Source organism: Penicillium crustosum, assembly GCF_028827405.1.
Source record: "Penicillium crustosum strain IBT 35664 chromosome Unknown utg000005l_segment0_segment0, whole genome shotgun sequence".
In the NCBI taxonomy this organism is placed as follows: domain Eukaryota; kingdom Fungi; phylum Ascomycota; class Eurotiomycetes; order Eurotiales; family Aspergillaceae; genus Penicillium; species Penicillium crustosum.
This window is the reverse complement of record NW_026623126.1, coordinates 2,280,953-2,296,712: the sequence shown is the minus strand read 5'-3', so window position 1 is coordinate 2,296,712 and position 15,760 is coordinate 2,280,953. Positions and strand designations below refer to the sequence as shown.

General features: G+C 49.0%; 5 protein-coding genes across 5 annotated transcripts; 3 read left to right on the top strand and 2 right to left on the bottom strand.

The window, feature by feature from the left end:
* Positions 1-438: 438 nt before the first annotated feature.
* On the top strand, positions 439-2,139 carry N7487_011566 (putative hexokinase Kxk; the record flags this gene model as incomplete). Its single annotated transcript, XM_056879296.1, has 5 exons — positions 439-478; positions 531-653; positions 707-732; positions 785-1,192; positions 1,264-2,139. The coding sequence occupies 5 exons, from the start codon at positions 439-441 to the stop codon at positions 2,137-2,139; spliced, it is 1,473 nt and encodes a 490-aa protein (XP_056724615.1).
* Positions 2,140-3,756: 1,617 nt separating this feature from the next.
* On the bottom strand, positions 3,757-5,642 carry N7487_011565 (uncharacterized protein; the record flags this gene model as incomplete). Its single annotated transcript, XM_056879295.1, has 2 exons — positions 3,757-4,565; positions 4,676-5,642. 2 exons carry the CDS (start codon positions 5,640-5,642, stop codon positions 3,757-3,759), a joined length of 1,776 nt encoding a protein of 591 aa, XP_056724614.1.
* Positions 5,643-7,003: 1,361 nt separating this feature from the next.
* On the top strand, positions 7,004-7,734 carry N7487_011564 (uncharacterized protein; the record flags this gene model as incomplete). Its single annotated transcript, XM_056879294.1, has 3 exons — positions 7,004-7,187; positions 7,235-7,285; positions 7,364-7,734. The coding sequence occupies 3 exons, from the start codon at positions 7,004-7,006 to the stop codon at positions 7,732-7,734; spliced, it is 606 nt and encodes a 201-aa protein (XP_056724613.1).
* A 1,137-nt stretch (positions 7,735-8,871) lies between these two features.
* Positions 8,872-13,158, bottom strand: jhd1 ([Histone H3]-lysine-36 demethylase; the record flags this gene model as incomplete). Its single annotated transcript, XM_056879293.1, has 2 exons — positions 8,872-9,750; positions 9,817-13,158. The coding sequence occupies 2 exons, from the start codon at positions 13,156-13,158 to the stop codon at positions 8,872-8,874; spliced, it is 4,221 nt and encodes a 1,406-aa protein (XP_056724612.1).
* A 976-nt stretch (positions 13,159-14,134) lies between these two features.
* On the top strand, positions 14,135-14,859 carry N7487_011562 (putative pre-mRNA branch site protein p14; the record flags this gene model as incomplete). Its single annotated transcript, XM_056879292.1, has 5 exons — positions 14,135-14,166; positions 14,309-14,332; positions 14,443-14,499; positions 14,559-14,686; positions 14,759-14,859. 5 exons carry the CDS (start codon positions 14,135-14,137, stop codon positions 14,857-14,859), a joined length of 342 nt encoding a protein of 113 aa, XP_056724611.1.
* Between the last annotated feature and the right edge of the window lie 901 nt (positions 14,860-15,760).

Genomic DNA, 15,760 nt, shown 5'->3' with positions numbered 1-15,760 from the left:
TTAGGAGCTATGTGCTCCGTATGCGTATAGTAGGGATAACGTAGAGGATAACGTAGAGATAGTCGCGCCAAGAGATTAATCTCGCCGATCATCACGTTTGCAATCGTTTGCAGTCGGAACATACCTGATGGATGATTTAAATAACTAATATTCCTCAATTAATTCGGTATTGATACTATTTATAATATTCGACTGGAATAAGTAGAATATTTATAGTCCAAAGATGTCTACTAATTAAAAAAAAAAACAAAACACCCCCCTTTAGTCCCCATCAGCCCACCTTAGCCCCAATTGACTTTCTCAGTTTCTCTCCGACAGTCCAAAACAAGACATCTACACTTGCCCCACGTTATATTCTCCATATCGTCATTCTTCCCCCCTCCCACCTTTTTTTTTTCTTTCTTCTCTTATTTTCGTCCCATATACTTCATATTCATCATGGTTGGACTTGGCCCTAAGCACCCGCAATCCCGGAAGGGTGAGGCTCTTCCAATCCCTGGCTATATTCCTAAACTAACTATGTTGTACAGGGTCCATGCACGAGCTGCCCCAGAACTTGTTGGAGCCTATTAAGGAATTCGAGAAGGCTTTCACCGTCGATCGCTCCAAGCTTAAGGAGATCGTGAACCACTTCGTCAAGGAGCTTGAGAAGGGTGAGATCACTTATCCGCAGCTCCCCGATTATACGCATCGCTAACAAAAATAGGTCTGAGCGTTGAGGGCGGCAACATTGTGAGAACGACTTCATTATCCCGACCTTAACATCCACTGACCTAGACAATAGCCCATGAACGTTACCTGGGTCCTGGACTTCCCCGATGGACATGAGCGGGGTACCTACTTGGCCCTCGATATGGGCGGCACCAACCTACGTGTTTGCGAGATTACCTTGACCGAGGAGAAGGGCGCCTTCGATATCACACAATCCAAGTATAAGATGCCCGAGGAGCTGCGGACTGGAACTGCCGAAGAGTTGTGGGAGTACATCGCCGACTGCTTGCAGCAATTCGTCGAGACCCACCACGCCGGAGAAAACCTCACCAAGCTGCCTCTTGGTTTCACTTTCTCCTACCCCGCCACACAGGAGTACATCGATCACGGTATTCTGCAGCGCTGGACCAAGGGCTTTGACATTGACGGTGTCGAGGGTAAGGATGTCGTTCCCCCTCTGGAGGAGGTCTTGAAGAAGCGGGTATGTATATCCTTGGGATGGTGCCACCCTCCCCATTCAGATCTAGGTTCAGAAGACTTACAAGGCTACAGGGTCTTCCCATTAAAGTTGCAGCCCTTATCAACGACACCACCGGTACCCTCATTGCTTCCTCTTACACCGACTCCGCCATGAAGATTGGCTGCATCTTCGGTACCGGTGTCAACGCCGCATACATGGAGAACGCAGGATCCATTCCCAAGATTGCCCACATGAACCTGCCCGCCGATATGCCCGTCGCCATCAACTGCGAATACGGAGCCTTCGACAATGAGCACGTGGTCCTGCCCCTCACCAAATACGATGACATCATCGATCGCGACTCCCCCCGCCCCGGCCAGCAAGCCTTCGAGAAGATGACCGCTGGTCTGTACCTCGGCGAGATCTTCCGTCTCGCACTAATTGACCTGGTCGACAACCGCCCTGGTCTGATCTTCAACGGCCAGGATGTCACCCAGCTCCGCAAGCCCTACCTGCTCGATGCCTCCTTCCTCGCCCACATCGAAGAGGACCCCTATGAGAACTTGACCGAGACCCTGGATCTCTTCGACAGCAAGTTGAACATCCGCCCCACAGAGCCGGAACTGGAGCTTATCCGCCGTCTCGCCGAGCTGATCGGTACCCGTGCCGCTCGTCTGTCCGCGTGCGGAGTCGCCGCTATCTGCACCAAGAAGAACATCGAGTCCTGCCACGTCGGTGCTGACGGCTCCGTCTTCACCAAGTACCCCCTCTTCAAGGAGCGTGGTGCCCAGGCTCTGCGTGAGATCCTCGACTGGGCCCCTACCGAGAAGGACAAGGTCTCCATCCTGGCTGCCGAGGATGGTTCCGGTGTTGGTGCTGCCCTGATTGCTGCCCTGACACTCAAGCGTGTCAAGGCCGGTAACCTCGTTGGTGTCCGTAATATGGATGACATGAAGACCCTGCTTTGAGTGGGACTAGTTTTGTAGTGGTGATGGTGACTATTACTATTATCTGATCCATGACAAGACAAACCCTTACCGATGGGTTGGAGTATATCTTTTTTTTTAAATTGTGGTGCCATCTGATTCGGGGGGTTTGATGAACGTTTTGACGATATCTCAATCCTGTGTATGTTAGCCTTGGAAGGCTTTGTGAATAGAATATTCATAGTGCTATTATTCCCCTTGGTAACCATGTATTGTAGCCATAGAATATTCATAGTGCTATTATTCCCCTTGGTAACCATGTATTGTAGCCAGTATCACATGGTCTCGATCATCTGTTGCCTGACCTACTTTCCTACTTATATTCATATAGATTAATTGGCACCAGCCTGTATGATTTAAGCATAAGACATCCATGGATAACATTCTGTTTTAGCTCTGCATTGTCATGTCATCGTTTTCTCTTCGGCAACATTCGCTTAGTGGGCTTTTTTTTTTAAACATCCCTCGTGTATATATCTCAAAAGTTATGTATCTCAAAAGATAGCCCAAAAGACATCTCATGATTTCATCCACCCATGCCCAGGTCCCTTCACCTCTTGCTTCCTTCTCTTCCCATCTCTACAAGATACTTAACTATTTTGAATCGACTGCCAAAGAACCACTAATAACATGCAAAGAATAAAAAGAATGCAAGCGGTATAAAACCCCGAAACTCTGTTACCCGAACAGACAGATTTGTCGTCACTATACTGTTCTATAGAGAACATGCTGGATTGCAAACAATATCAAAAATAAAACCGTGTTCCTGCTCAAAGCTGAAAGCCATACATATCATGATGATAAACGGGCACGTCCACGGGTGAGTGGCAACTACCGCTCATGGACATACACCTCGGTTTATTGTGAAGCCATATACCGTGGGAGCTACACATCTGGGTTATGCGACGCCTGGGATGCGCAACCACGTGCCCTTCGCTACAGCACCAGGGAATGACTGTCTTTACATTGCTACCATCATAGCTAGCCTCGTGCTACTTGTTATTGCTGGCATTATGGCTTGGGTAGTTTACATCAGGTACTGTGCAAAGCAGTACGTTGAACATGGATATCTACAATATAGTCATTACTACTGGCAAGCGTGGAATCTCTAGCTGAAGTGGCTAGATCCAGAAGAAGGCCCGGCTTACGCAAGGCCCTCCGCATTTGAGCTTTCTTTACCGACTACTTCAGCTTGTCAATGCGATGATCTTGGTCTAGTCGCCAATGTATTTCACTTGCTCGCATTGGCATATGACTCTCGAATCTAGAGCCAGTTGTTCGACTTAACCATAGCAAACGGTCTTTGTGATAATCTCGAAGAAGTTCATGGCAGACACCTCTCGGATACCAATCTTCGTGATACCAGGAGTATTCCCCAGCAATTTACATTTGGGTGGGAGGACCGACTTTGATATTTATTTCAGCTATGAGTTGGCCTCCACTATCAGGTTGTATATAACAAAGAAAGAAACTACAAATGGCCAAAACATGATCAATTGAAGATATAAAACATCAGAACACGACCTACCTACATACGAGACACACCTATATAATAACCAAACCCATCTAAAACCACATCCTTACACCCTAGCATCCCCCCTAAACCCCCGAATCCTCCTGATCAATATTAAAAGCCGCATCGTAAGCATTCCAAGAATCACAATTCTCCCCAAGAGCCTGTCGATCAATCAACGGCTCAATCTCATCCTCCCTCTCCAAAAACTGCAATGCAAACCCTTCATCTGTATGCCACCCAATATGACAATGCATAAGCCACGCCCCGGGATTATCAGTCTCGAACGCAATAAGCAAAAACCCATTCCCGTTCAACATAGCCGTATCCCTCCGCGGCGGGTTATTAGTCGCAACACTCCCATTCCACGGATTCGACCCTTGCGCCAAAATAAAGAAATCATGTCCGTGTAAATGAATCGGGTGCGACACCGGGAAACTGGTGTTGATCATGAGATACACCCACTCGTGCGCCCGTGGCAGCTCAATCACGCCACTCGATGTCGTGAAATTGGGTGTATTTTCGTTGTTGAAGAGTTGCAGTAAAGTCGGGTCTTCCCAGACGACTTGCATCGTTGTGCTGTTGAGATACCACCGGAAGAGATTCGCGCTGTTGCGTCCCAGTGTCACGTCTGTTAGGTTGTTCCAGTCTGCTGCTGAGACGGTTTTGGGAACTTGTGGTACGAGGCTGGTGACGGGCTCGTCGATACATTCGTCTAGGAAGGTGAAGGGGTTTGTTGTTGGTGGTGTGCTTGGACTGTTTCCGTAGTACATTATTCCTCTTATGTTGTCTGGGTTTGCGTTTTCGGAGCATGCTTCTTGGGGAATTGCGCGGATCCAGAATGAGTCGGAGATTTGGCGTTGGTTTGCTGTTACGATTACATCGTAGCGTTGGCCTGGGGGGATTCCTTTTTGTTAGTTGTTGCTTTTTTTGCCTGTTTGGAAGAGGAGGAGGGTTGGTGTTAGAGATGGGGGTTTGATATCAAACAAATAAAACATCACATACCCATTCCGATATCTATATAATTCGCTGTATACGGTCTGATCGGCACAAAGTCCGCCGAAATGACAGTAAGCGTATGATTATCAATCATAAACTTCCAGTGCGTATCGACAGCCGAATTAACAATCCTCAGTCGATACGAAGACCCCTGATCAACCTTCATCTGGAACCGTGTGCCTGTAGAATTGGTCCCATTCCCAAAGACATTTGTTCCGTTAATCAGGCCAGTATCCAAAGTTGGTGGTCCAACTGTCTGAGCCTCCAAATACAACTCATCAACAGTGGGATGCGACCAGTCCGTCAGGAACAAACTGCCCTTATCGACCTCGTAGTTCGCTGTAGCAGGACCGTTGATCACAATCCCGCCAAACACCCCTTCCCACGCCTGCAGTCCAATGTGCGAATGATACCACGATGAACCGTACTGCGCAGCCCGCCATTTGTAGGTTATGGTTGAGCCGGGGGCTGTGGGACATTGTGTGATAGAGACCACACCGTCGTTGCCGTTCGTGAAGTTCTGCCTAATTCCATGCCAGTGGATACTTGTTCCATTCTGGGATTTGTGAAGGCTGTTTGTGACGTGGATCACGACCCAGTCGCCCCAGTTGGCCAAGATAGTTGGGCCCGGGATGGTCCCGTTCACGGCCATTACTGGTCGGCTGAATCCATCTGGTGCGGCTTGTAGCTCTTCGAGGTTGAGCCAGTACTCCCGGGTTACTCCTGTGTTTGGTACTATCTGGGTGTAGTCGGTGTTGATATCGTACTGGCACCATTTAGACCGTGTTCGGGGTGTATTGCCTGCACAGGGTTTTCCTGTTGGCTTGTTGATATTGGTGGTTCTGGATTTGGTACTGGTTGGCGTGGGTCTATGGTATTGTGGTTGGATATTCACTGAATCAACAGGATCATGTGGAATGGCCGCGACAGAAGCACTCAGGCTAAATGCTAGGAGAAGAGCTTGGAACTTCATGACTGCCAGTTTTACCCACGCAGGGCACTTGTATAGCGCTCAATTCTCTTTGGGTCACGAATAAAGCTCTATTTAGAGCTTTCAAGACCGGAAACCCAAAAGAATTCGAGTATAAGAAAACAAATGAGACTTGCTGATACACAATCAAGAGAACTGTCCTCTATTTAAGCCAGTATCTTATATATCAGAATCATACAGCACGAAAAGGGGAGGTTTGGCCAGGATCAAGAACGCCATGTCTCTTTTTACGAGGTGTCCTGCATTCGTACCTCCTCACTAGGATAGGCCGGGCAGCCCTACCGGTGATGCCGTGGGAAACATGATCTTGTGATACACAATGCGACCTGACAGACGAATAGGAATGGCGAAGCGTCATCCTCATCGTTCTGCTCGGGTGTTGAGGCTATTTTCTCAGTGGATACCCGGGTAGTAAGATCAAGACGCCCCGTAGGCCATCCGCCATTCGAACCGTAGGAATATGGTCGGTTCGGGGGTCTTCCCAGCGGCTGGATCGTTGCGCTGTCTATCATACCACATGCGCACTGGCTGTTTTGAGTCTGCAGATATTCGCTACTGCCTGTTCTCTCGTAAGAGTACTATCGAGAAGATGGAGAGCGTGGATATTCCATGCAACTAGGGCTGTGTGTCTCGGATTGTCAAATCAAAAGCTTGTAAAGAGAGCCAATGACGGAGATTGAACATCGGGAATCTTATTTCCTAGTTCGATCGCAGTCAGATCGGTTCGCAGGGCCTGTATTAGGGTTATGCTCCCCGACGCGCTGTCCTGTTATATCTTGGTGTAACCCGTTTCAGCCTCAGAGTATACGAGTGCCCCACGTGTGTGGCTTGCGAATTAATATTGCTATCTCGCATGATGTTTCCGTATTTTTTTTTCTTCTTTTGAGATTTCAGCTGGTCTCTCTAGGATTGTTGATTATCGTGAGAGTCTTGACGCAGCGCATGCATGGTGAGTGGATGATGGATCTGACCATTGGGGATGTAATAGCCGGGGTCTGCATTTCAACATGGAACACAGCCAGATGATGACAACGGGGGTGTTTCTCCTTGACTGGGATCATGGGAATGAGGTTGCAAATTACGTATCATCGTCAGCTCGTACCGGTCCAAATCACAAAAGGAGGCTTGGATCACAATCTTGGGAAATAAAGAGAAGGACCAGCAATGGGAGCCACACATGTCATTGGATAATTCCTAATGTGCTGTCTGCTTCTAATTACACCAACTGTTATCTCATCAACTATGCCCTCGTGACTTCTTTCTGTTCTATAAGTTTTGCTTAATCCTGACATACTGCCGTATACACCCCCTTCCAACATATTGTATGACTTGTTTATCGCAAGATGCTATTTCTTTCTATTCTTCTTCTAGCCTTTGGGCTAGTTTGCTCTACACACCCACTTGAAGAGCGACAATTAAGGACAACCGAGCCTTTCAAGCTGTATGCGTATGGCCCAGGCATTAGCGGACTGCCTGTCTTCTATAGGAATGGTATCAAATCCACCTCCCAAACCACCAAAATCAGCAGTCTTGACTGATCCATATCACCTTGACAGGTACTGCTCAAGTTGCAGATGAGTCTAAAGTAGACACAGCCACAATGGCCGCAATGACCCCAATCAACTGTAGGAACCGAAGCCCTTCACCCCATTGGAAAACCACAGGAATCCACAGATATACATCTAACCATATACATATAATAGTCACTGCCGCTACTGGAAACACCTTTGTTGCACACCCCAGTAACAGCACCAGTTCCACCGAGGACTTCACCACCCTCTCGACCAATACCAACATGCTGTGTCTAGACCGAGGCAATACCGACTCCAACCCAGTTGGATTCACCGGCGCACCCGCAAGGGAGCAATCCAACACAACTAGGCTTAGCAACGTGTGGTCCACGTATGGGAGCTACGTCCTAGTCACCGTGACCGGGGCCAACTTTTACGCAAGACAAACTGGCACGGACGGCTTGTACTCTCTGCTTTGGAGTAGCTCGGCTGAGGCGATGACGGATACTATACCTCTAGTGCTACGGACTACTGAGCCGGCGACGGCCTCTGTATTGACTTAGCCGAGCTGGGTTTGGATATCTTGGGATTTAGGGGAGCAGAGGGGAAGGAGAAGGGGGTTCTCGATGCGTAGCGGGAAGTGGTATGGTGTGTGGCGATGTAGTGGATCGATCTCGGATCTACCTACCCAGAGATTATATTGAATACGATGTCATGCAGTTAGTAATTTGCTACCACGTATCATGTCTTTATGTTGTCTAGGCTACATTGCGGGGGAGGGGAAGACAGGGGTTTAACCAGCGCTTACTATATTATATCCGGCATATAGGCTGCATTCGATTATTCCAGAACATGGGAGTCCCATATTTTCTAAATTGTTAGATGTAGGTCAATTGGAAATATCTCTCTCTCCAAGGATATGTGATTGGAAAACGCCAATCTCAGAAGCACCGATGGCGCTTCGGCCATTCACTACATGTAAGCCAAAATATATAGCACTTACTTGAAGTTTCGATTTGGAATTGCAAGTAGAAATCAAGGGCTGGATATGGCAATGAAAGCCGAATCAATAGATAGACCTCCATAGACAAGTACCAACCACATATCATCGGGCAGCAACCGACATGAGAACCCAATAGCAAACATACCAAGGAACGTAGATTCAACAAATTGCTACATAACCCTATAGCTGATATATGCATGGGGATAAATCGCACAGATTGTGATTGTGTTAGACAAACGAAAGAAATACATATACGAGACTTGCAGAAAATGCCCCATTGCTGTGCGTAGCCCAAGGGAGAGAGAAAGCCCAACAAACGATTATCAAGCAAAGTGTTGGTTGTGAAGAGGCCCCGGCATGAAACAAAGAATCCACAGGGAATAAAATAGAATAAAGAAACTAGGGGAAAAAGTGAAATCAGACCTAGAAAGCAAAGCAAGGCAGATTGACAAAGAAAGAACCTGATGCAAACGACAATTGATATCAAAAGCCAAAAGACAAAACTCCCCAGTTCTCCCAGACCCAGAAAACGCCAGAAATAACACGAAAACGTGATTCTTGAAAAAAAAGGAAAAAAGAAAAACACCGGATCTCCCATCCCGAACCCTTGGTAAATTGATATCCCGAATAACAAGAAAAATATAAAGCAGAATCCATTCTACTTCTCCCATCTGTACCGGTCGTCCCTTCTGCGAGACTAAACCCTTGTCGATCGTTTCCGCAGACCAAATTCTTGTTCCTGGAGCTCTCGTATTAAACGAAGACTTTCCTCGTCTGCATCTTCGTCCCCAGTGAGGTGTTGAGTATGCTTGTGCTGACGCGGAGACAAAGATGTAGGGGCATGACGATGGAAGTGCTTTTCATACATCGGAGAGCTCTTCTTCGCATGTGAAGATGAGGGACGTGATGAAGGCTTTCTTGTCGATGTTGGAACAGGAGTGGTCTTGCGTGCCCCGATCGTGGAAGATGGGGCTTGTGCCGCCGGCTTCGGAGCCCGGGCTGTAGTTGCATCAGGCGCGAACCGATCGACGTGTCGAGGTTGGCGAGACGAATGTCGAGAACTGGAGTTGGGTGTGTGAAGAGCAGTTGACACTTCCCCTTCCACAGACTGGACGGCCTCTCCCTCTTGGACCCCATCCATTTCGTCGGCCAGCGACGTGGGCGGTGATACCAGGGAGGTGTTTGGCTTGGATGAAGACACAGACACGGAGTTTAATTCCTTTGCATCCAGGGACTCGGCCTGAAAAGCAGGTGGTGATGCGTACAATGCTTGATTCTGAGGTGCCTGATCTGCCTCAGGCAGATGCTTAGCTGAGTCAATTTGACTGAAAGGCTCGTGATCATAAGCATCCATCAGGTCGTCTTGCGCCATTAGTTCATCACCATCATGATCGAAGAATACAGCAGGCTGTGTCATGGGTGATGTGCTTTCCTGCTTCGTTCTTTTGGCCGTGGAAGGCATGTCATCCTCTTCGGCAGGGCGTGCTCGTTTGGCGGAAGCATTCGCACGAGGTTTAGAGCGCTCCTGAGCCTTGATTGGATCTATCCGACCGTACTCATCGTGGATGCAACGGCGCTGGTGTTAGGTTAGTAAAACGAAAAGGAGTGAAAGAAGCGTTTGGGAGGAAGGGCTATCACAAACCTTGCTCTTCCGACAATCATCGCACGCCTTGCTGCGGCCCTTTTTCCCTCCATTGGCTCCGTCAGGGCTCACATCAACGAGACGATTGGCAGCTATCGTGGAGGTGCCCATAACCGCGGATTGAAATCGTGCCGAGCTTTCGAATCGCTCCAGGTCAACAAGATGCGCATTGTTTTGGAACCCAGTTTGCGATGCAATCGCTGCCAAAGAATTCAAAGCAGAGACAGCATCTTGTGCCAAGGAGGATGGCGTGCTCACCCCAGAGCCCGGTGTGAAGGCATTGACTGCAACTTGCCCATTGAGCATCATATCACCGGGTTCATCTTTGTGTCGGCATCGGATGCGTCGTTTGCGACAGGCGTCACATGCAACTCGCTTGGGACCAAGACCCGACGCTCGCTGCACAGTCCGGGGTTTGGGTGTAGCAATATCTTTGATGTTCGTTTCTGGAGCAATACTGAATAATGGCGCAGGTGTTGCACTTCCATCAGATTGTGTATAAGCAAGGCTGCTGGATGGGAGATTTGGAGTTGCAGGGGCCTCTTCTGAAGGCCACTGAACCGCTTGTCTCTCGGCATAGGTGCGTTGGTTGTCGACGTTGCGTTCAGATCGGCGGCTTGGTCGCCCTGCAGGCTTCTTGTCCGCAATAGAAACCTTGTGATTGCTTTCGATGACGCCAGGTCGAGTCCAGAGGGGCGCTTTTTCGTTACCACGCTTCCAGGCGACCCAAATTCCGAATTTCCTGATCATGTCCACGGGATCTCCCGTGCCTTTGGGGATGGAGCGTCTGACTGCGTTTCGAACGTCCATGGAAACGACTCCATCAACGGTATAGCCACTTGCAATGAGTGCAGTCCGTAGCAAATACTTAGTTAACTCAAGTAAGCCCTCCAACTCCGCCTGTGAATAAAACCGTGCATTGTGATGGGGAGAACCTGGAGGTTCCTGGTTGGCGCGTTCTCCAAACTCGTAGTAGATTGGATACTGACGGTGGAACCGATAGTTCTCATCTTGCATGAATGCTTCCATCACATTTGGCGGGACGGGGTCATCCTCCAGATACTTATGAGCCGTATACCACTGGATCTTTTGGAAGAAAGGGTATCGGAACTTCTTGGGGACTTTGGTCTCCTTTTCGATGTTGAGGATCTTGATTTGCATTCCATAGTTCAGTTTGGTCAAGAAATTGCCACCAATAACCAAACTGTTTTCTGGGGTCCAAACTGCGTGAATCCAGCCGGACGGAATCAGCATGGTGTCTCCCTCGGAGAGATCCACGCGGTAGCATTCCTTGGTCTGGTTTCCAAGGAAAATCGAGTCCTGAGCAGGAGAGTTGCACCACTCCTCGTACTTTTTGAGGTGTTTGTCTTTGGGGGGAATGAAGAAGAAAGTCTTCTTGCCCTTCAGGATATGGTAGTATACCGAAGATCCTCCAAAGTCGATGTGAAAGTCGGTATAGCAGTCGGCAACAGACATCAAGCAGTAGAACTGAACTTTGGGATATTCGCCAATTGCTTTCAGTTCCTCGGGCCACACAGCATCTTGCAGATCCAAGTCACGCACAACCTTCGGTCGCCGGATGAGTCTGCCAAGTTTGCTCTGCGATACCTCCAAGCTGATGACATTCCGGACAGGCTTGTCAGGCTCATTGCTTTCGTAGTAATCGGCCCATTTCTGCATGTTCCACCTTTTGTCCTCTCCTTGCTGAGACTTGACATCGATCACTTCAACCCTTTCTTCAGGTCCGTAAAGCTCTGCTACAGCACGGACGGTGAGACCCTGTGGAATGACCATACCCAAAAGGTCTTGACCACAATCAACAGTTTCTTCAATATGGGTCTCTTGCCCTGGGTGGTTCTCAAGAAGATCATCGAACATTTCTTGAGACGAAGCCTCTTGTACTAGAGATTCAAAGTCTGAATTCTCCGAGGAAACAGGCTCGCAGGAGTTCCAGCAGGCAGGTATCACAATAGGCTCCGTCCACCCATTTCCTCGTTCGAAGTATTCTGCTGTGACCAGCTCAGGCTTCATTCGGGGAAAATTCTCAGGTTGAAATCGGATCTTCCCTTGTCGAATGGGCTCAAGGTAGTGATGTTCCAACGAGTCAGTGGCAGCTTTGACGAGGCCTTGGTTCAGGCCTGCGTAGTCAATAGCTGTCCGGGCCCGCGAGGACTTGCGGACGAAAGTTGTTTGCCCATGAACTGATCGACATTGACGACAGATAAACTTGTCGACTGTGCGAACCTCTCGATCATTCTTGAAGCCGGCGCAAATGATATGGAACCATCGTTTGCATCCATCGCAACTGATCCACGTGTCTTCGTCCTGTTCCTCGGTCTCAACTGGGATGCGCACTAAATGACATGCCCCACAGATTGCTTGGTTGGTATCGCCCTCTTCCTCTTCCACTTTTGGTGGAATGGGTAGGGGCTTTGGGGGGAATCGAGGTTCTTGGGGGTCGGCCGGAGGATGGGCGCCATAAGCAGTATGATGAGGCGTATCAGCTGGTGAGTGCCAAGCTTTGCCTTCCTGCTCATCCTCCCAAACGATTGGCGGAAAAGTGCCAGAGCTAGTAGTTGGGCGGATTCCACGGATCGCAGGACGAGATATGAAGGCTGACCCGTCAGAGCGAGAGCGCATGCGGGCGTAAGGGATATCCTCAGAATTGTGATTCATCTTGACATCGCCCTGGTCAGGGTGTCCAACGGCAGCAAAACCAACTCGAGATTGACGAATTGCATCGCCTGCATAATGGTGGTAGGTCTCGTCGATGCTGACTCGTTTAGTGTGGTTGCCCGGGTGGAAATTGGTAGGCCGCGCGAGATTGAGTAAAAGCTCTGCATCGGTTGTCATGCTTGTCATGCTTTCAAGCCCAGCAGGGCGTGGGTTTTCTGTCAGCATTCCTGACCGCGGGCGGTAGGGCGACGGATTTCTCGCCGACCGTGCCCGCTTCGCCGGTCGTTCAGACTCTGCGGAGTCAGGTGGAAATAAGGGAATTGTCGACCGAAGGTTGGGGGAAGGAGGATTGGGAGGGAGTGATGCGAAGGTAGGACTGGTTGCGAGGGCGATCGTCGCAAGTGTGTCGATGGTCGAACTTGAGCGGCCATGCCCCGATCGCTGGTGTGAACCACCTTCTGCGGCGACATGTCGATTGTGATTCGAAGGACGCTGATCGCGATCGAGACTGGCAGCTCGAGGAGGGCCGCGGTTGACCCAAGAGGAGTGAAAATCCGTGGTTGTGGATGGAGTGATAGGTTCGACAGCGCGTAGAGGAGGGGACGGAGTACGGTACTGCGGCGGGCGACCGCCGATGGGATTCGCGAATGATGCCGCGCTCATCATTTTCGCAACCCAGTGAAAGTGTAGGTGAAAGAAAATGAAAGATGAAGTGTCGGAGGTGCGAAAAGATGCGCTTGCGGTAGGTGGGTGCAAAGCGGGGATACTGGACCACACGGGCTAGCGAGAGGCCGGCGCAGGCGAAGGGAATGTCATTCCTGGCAGGAGAGCATGCGCACAACGGACCGCAAGTTTATGATTGATATTTGATGAAAGATTGAGGGCGAAGTAGGTGGTCGACGGTGATCGCGGAGCGTTGAGGGGGTTCAAATCGAGCGGCGGGAGGACAAAGGCGCCGAGAGTCGCGCCGCAACCTGCGGGCAGGTAGGGAAGGGAATCGAATGAGGTCCAGTAGCCAGGAATCGTTTCCTGCCAACTGGATGGGAAATGACAAATATGCGAATGGATGAAGCGCCGAAAGCGAGAGAGAAGCGGATGAGCGCGAGGTGTTGGGGCAAAGGAGGAAGCGGGAGTCGAGTAGTAGCAACTTTGAAGGTATGTATACGGTACAGCTGCGGGCTGCTACATTACGTTGTGTCCTACTAGCACTGTTTACTATAAAGGATTTAAATTGCATATATCAGAGATGAAGATCAAAAGGTACTCATTATAACATGCGATTGCGTTTACTTGGTTGTTTTCCCCCCGATGCTCAATTCTCTGTAGTCCAAAAGAAGTTGGCAACGCCGAGAGCGTCCGTCTTGATGATACAGTCCGATACCATCACGATACCATCACGTGCAAAGTTTGGCCGATCACTACACTCATATCAATCACATGACCTGGTCACATACGGTTTACGAACCAACTGCCACTAAGCCGCGATAAGTAAGCGCACTGCCAAGACAAACCTCGTGGTTGTCCTTGCGCCTTGCTCGGATCTTCTGTCTCTTCGCTATTCCAACACTGCAACTGATACCTTGCGTATCTTTCTTGTCAACACTTTCATTCAACATATTCTAGGACTCTCTCGCCTCTGAGAATGAGCCGAAAGCTCGCCCCCGAAGCCAATCGGTACGTGAGAATACTTTTTCCATGCCCCTCCCCCGATCGTCGACACAAGTGCCATTTCGCCATCAACTGCTTGATCGTTGGGTCTTGCAGATCCCTGTCATTTAGAAGTGACTAGCGCTAACCTTTTTTTCTTCTTTAACAGGATTCTCTTCGTCAAGAACCTCAAGTACGTACCTGATCATTTCGATGCTTTGCTCCGGCTCGCTTCTCCGGCGGATCAAACCTGCAACTCGCCATTTACAATCGCGACCAGATCGCTGACATCTTTCTCAATAGCTACAACGTAACAGCGGAGCAACTGTTCGACCTGTTTGGCAAATTTGGCCCCATTCGGTAATAGCCACCCATAGTCTCGTGTGTCGGAACCCGATCTAATACCATTCCATTTGCAGTCAAATTCGCCAGGGTATCGCCAACACTTCCAAAGGAACCGCATTTGTCGTCTACGAGGACGTTCACGACGCCAAACAGGCATGCGATAAACTCAATGGTTTCAACTTCCAGAACAGATACTTGGTTGGTACGTATTGCATATGGATCCAATGAGCACTGAGATTATTTGGAGATGACTAACTTTGGGTGTTATCTATAGTCTTGTATCATCAGCCAGAGAAGATGGTCCGTACGAAAGAGGACATTACGGAAAGGCAGGAGAATTTAGAACGGCTCAAACAGCAACACGGGATAGAATGATGTGACGAATTCTTTTTCTCTTCCCTCTGCTAGCATTTAGCTGCGCGTGGTATTGCAACGGCTTTACTATTCAACCGCGGATTGGTTGAGGGGTTTCCGGCGTTTTTATTCCCTGGGTTTTTTTTTCTTATTTCAGAGGGTTTGATGGTGGGCGAGGCTGGTTCTGGTCGTCATATATTGACCCAGAAATGATCGTGTTACAACACGCCGGCGAGATCTGATTTCTTCTTATGTTTATTCTATTTAACCATTACTACTATTACTCTCTTCGTCAATTCGACCCTCCACTTTGCTCCAACATTCTGTGTGCCATAGCTAGATGCTAGGTGCGAGGGTTTCTGCGTGTGCCATACTACTGGAAGTGACAAAGTAGTCGAGTCTTGAGCTGTTTTCGAGCTTTGTATCATCTGAATCTACGGTATCAAGCTAAATCTAGGGTCCATCTATCTAGGTAAGGCTGGCGCATCACTTAGAGGTACCCACTCTTCTGCAGGGGAATTTTAAGCTTGGCATCGACTTGGACTATGTGTATAAAACAGATCAAAATCCAAGATCCAAGTAAATAATAAAATAAGAATATCATGCCAAGACTAAAGACCCTTAAAATAGCCGGACTGGCATCCAAAAACCCTGGAAGGGAAATGCTATCGGCCTTGTCGATCCCGCTGCGGGGATCCTGACACCGCCTAGGGCGCAGCACCCTGCAAACTCCCTTTCACTTGACCCTTATTCTGTTTCCATATCCTGTTTTTTTTTTTCTTTCTTACCCCCTCAGAAAGGAAATCCTTTTTACAAGTTCAGGCTTGTTCCTACTCATCCGCTCATCTGATTCATTGCCACTCACCTCGATGTCACGCGTATGACGTTCGGCTGTCTCCGCCTTTGATAAACCTTCCAAGTT